The following is a 3,152-nucleotide window of genomic DNA, read 5'->3' as shown; positions in this document are numbered from 1 at the left end:
CCTGCTGGAGCATGTCGCCCCCTGGTGGCTGCTGTGGAGTACTGCAGGTTTTAGTGGTTTAACAGGGAGTGAGGCCCTCTAGTGGCTGCTGTGGAGTACTGCAGGTTTTTGTACAGGGTTCTGGTGTTTCCTGTCACTGTGGGCTTCACAGCGCAGTAGTACACAGCAGAGTCTGTCACTGCAGCAGAGGAGATCAGCAGATCCATCCGGGTTTTATCTTCATTCACTCTAATGGAGAAACCAGGAAGCGGCTGAGATAATTCTTCTCCTTTTGCTGTGTGGGAGATCAGGAACTGTGGAGGTTTTCCAGGATATTGACGATACCAGAAGAAATAATCAGTCGTGGCTTGTTTTGAAGATTTATAGGACACAATAGCAGAGCTGCCGTCTAATGTGAAGATTTCCTTATCAAGAGGAGTAAGTTGATCACAGCTGACACCTTAAAGAAGAAATATTTTTCAGTCTTTAAGTTGCAAAGGTTTTTATAGGAAACATTTAAATCTTAACAGTTCAAAGCATCTCGATCCAATCTGACCTGTTAGCAGGGAGGCGACCAGCAGAGACAGACCATAATAGTCCATGTTGAGCAGAGTTAATGTTGGAGAGTTGAACTGAACTGAAGGAGGAAGTTTGAGTCTCTTAGAGATCAGGAACAGATCAGCTCCTCCTCTTCCTCCTCTTCCTCCTGTTTAACAGACTCTCAGCTTCAGCTGGCCGAAGAACAGATCCTTTAGGGGATTGTATCGACTCAGTATTCAGTCTTCTTGAATTGATTATTTTTTGCTTTTCTTGATGAAATCAAAATCTTTTTTTGCACTGTCACATGGAGGTACAAGAAAAACTTTCTGGCGAGGGTATTTCTGTCTCACTGCACAGTTACTGACTCAGCAGTGGTAATTTTATAAGTTTCTCATTTATAAAACTGATTCTATTAAAAATGTCATCCTTCCAAACATGATTGCTTCATCGTCAGTAAGTGAGGATGAATGCAACTATAGAACCTGATGTGTGTTTGGACTGTTTTTCAGTCAGTAAATTATCAAAAATATTATATTCTTTCAAACTTCGACTTGCATGTTGGACCCCATCCCAATCAAATCATTTAAAGAAGTGTTTCCTTTGATTCCTGCCCCCATTTGAGCAAATTCCAGGGGACGTGGGGAACACTGAGTCAGAGTCAGACATGTTCCATGCCCTGACTGCAGGCTCCTGACTGCAGCTGTGGCTGCAGCACAGACCCAGCAGCAACCTGGGATCCTGGTGGACGCTGGCGGTGAGGGATACCATCAGGCTGAAGAAGGAGCCTTATCAGGCCTTTTTGGCCTGCAGGACCCCAGAAGCAGCTGATGGGAACCAGCAGTCCTCGTGGTATCCAGCTTGGGTGGTTGCTGAGGCAGAAATTCTGGCATGGAAGTTTGGAGAGGCCATGGAGAAAGACTTCTGTACAACTTGGAGGCACCTTTTCTCCACCATCCGGCATCATGGAGTGGAGTCAGAGCAGTACACCACCAATACAGGTGTTCTGCTGACCCCGAGTTGGAACTTATGTGAGCAAAATACTTCAAGGGCCTCCTCAATCGCACCAGTGCGTCTTCCATTGAGGAAGAAGAGCCTGGAGACGTTGCATCTGGTTCTGGTCACTGAAAACTGGACCAGCTCTACATCCACAGCAGGAGAGTTCTGGGAGTTCGCCCAACCAGTCTACATGTGCTTTGTACCGAGACCGTGTCGCTTGGGGAGTCCTGTGGGGGTTACTTTAGGAGTACGGCGTACCAGGCCCTTTGATAAGGGCTGTTAGGTCCCTGTTTGGCCACTGTCAGTCTGGTATGCTTTGCAGGCAGGAAGTCGGACTTGGTTCTGGTGAGAGTTGAATGCCACCAAGGTCGCCCTTCGTAATGGATTATAGGTGCAGATAAAGTGGATTTTTTTGGTGTCCTCAGGATCGCCTCTATGCTTTTTGCGGATGATGTGGTCATATTGGGCTTCATTAGGTTGTGATCTACAGCTTTCACTGGAGCGATTTACAACCGGATGTGAAGCAGCCGGATGAGGATCAGTGCCGTCAAGTACGAGGGCCTTGAACCAGAATAGGGTAGAGTGCCTTCTCTGGGTCGGGGGGAGGAGGGGGAATGTCCTGCCCCAAGCGGAGGAGTTAAAGTATCTGTGGGTTCATCAATGATGGAAATATGGAGTGTGAGATCGACAGCGTCTGCCGTGAAGCGGACGCTGTACCGGTCAGTTGTGGTGAAGAGAGAGTTGAGCCAAAAGGTGACACTCTCAAACTACGTTCATACAATCATCTGTAATCATGAGTTTTGGAACATGATTGAAAAACAAGATCATGGATGCAAGTGACTGAAATTAGTTTTTTCTGCAGGATAAAACCTTTTTAAGCTAACTTGAATGATCTGAGCTTGCAACATTTGTTACCAGGATCAATTGAAATGAATGTGTAATTGACTTGAAATGACTTCTTGTTGAATAGAAATACACTTAATTAAACCTGAAATGTCATTGTGATAATATCAAAAGTTTCTTTTATTTCCGAATCGTCCCAGTTCTACCGTCACTACACCGGTTCCCTGTAGCTCAGAGATTAGACTGTAAAATACTGCTGGTAGTTTATAAATTACTGAACGGTTTAGCACCACAATACATTAAAGATCTGCTGCCGATGCATCAACCTAGTTCCCCAGAACCACAACCAAACAAGGAGAAGCAACGTTCAGCTTCTATGCACCACAAATCTGGAAAATACTTCCAGAAAACTGCAAAACACTTGAAACACAGAGTTCCTTTAAATCTAGATTAAATGTTTGGAGCTTGAAGAATAATCAAATAAGAATTTAACGATGGAACATGACTTGGTGTAATGTTTTGATTGTTGATTGTATGTTGCATGACTTTGTATTTTTATGATGTAAAGCACTTTGAAATGCTATAAAAATTAAATTTGATTTGAATGATTGATAGAGTTACCCTTTGAAAAGAATCGGACTGAATAATCTAGTTTCTGTTGTTGAAATGTGTGTTTTATGTTAGTTCAATGATGTACCAAATACTAGGATTGTTTAATTTTCCTGTGTAAAAACCGAGCAGTGAGGCCCTCTAGTGGCTGTTGTGGAGTACTGCAGGTTTTTGTACAGGGTTCT

General features: G+C 43.9%; 1 long non-coding RNA gene and 1 gene segment (V, D, J or C); one reads left to right on the top strand and one right to left on the bottom strand.

Moving 5' to 3' along the window:
• Positions 1-6: 6 nt before the first annotated feature.
• On the bottom strand, positions 7-707 carry LOC103132064 (T-cell receptor alpha chain V region PHDS58-like). The segment is given in 2 exon segments: positions 7-439; positions 536-707. Coding segments are annotated over 2 exon segments (435 nt in total).
• The window catches only part of LOC103132066 (uncharacterized), a 13,498-nt gene continuing 10,367 nt past the window's right edge, over positions 22-3,152 (top strand). For all 3 annotated transcript variants that reach the window (XR_001660834.1, XR_475483.2, XR_001660833.1), the window contains exon 1: positions 22-104. This is a non-coding gene — a long non-coding RNA (uncharacterized LOC103132066). The remainder of the gene's footprint in view (positions 105-3,152) is intronic.

Source organism: Poecilia formosa, unplaced genomic scaffold, assembly GCF_000485575.1.
Source record: "Poecilia formosa unplaced genomic scaffold, Poecilia_formosa-5.1.2 Scaffold914, whole genome shotgun sequence".
NCBI lineage: Eukaryota > Metazoa > Chordata > Actinopteri > Cyprinodontiformes > Poeciliidae > Poecilia > Poecilia formosa.
This window is presented reverse-complemented; position numbering and strand designations above follow the sequence as displayed.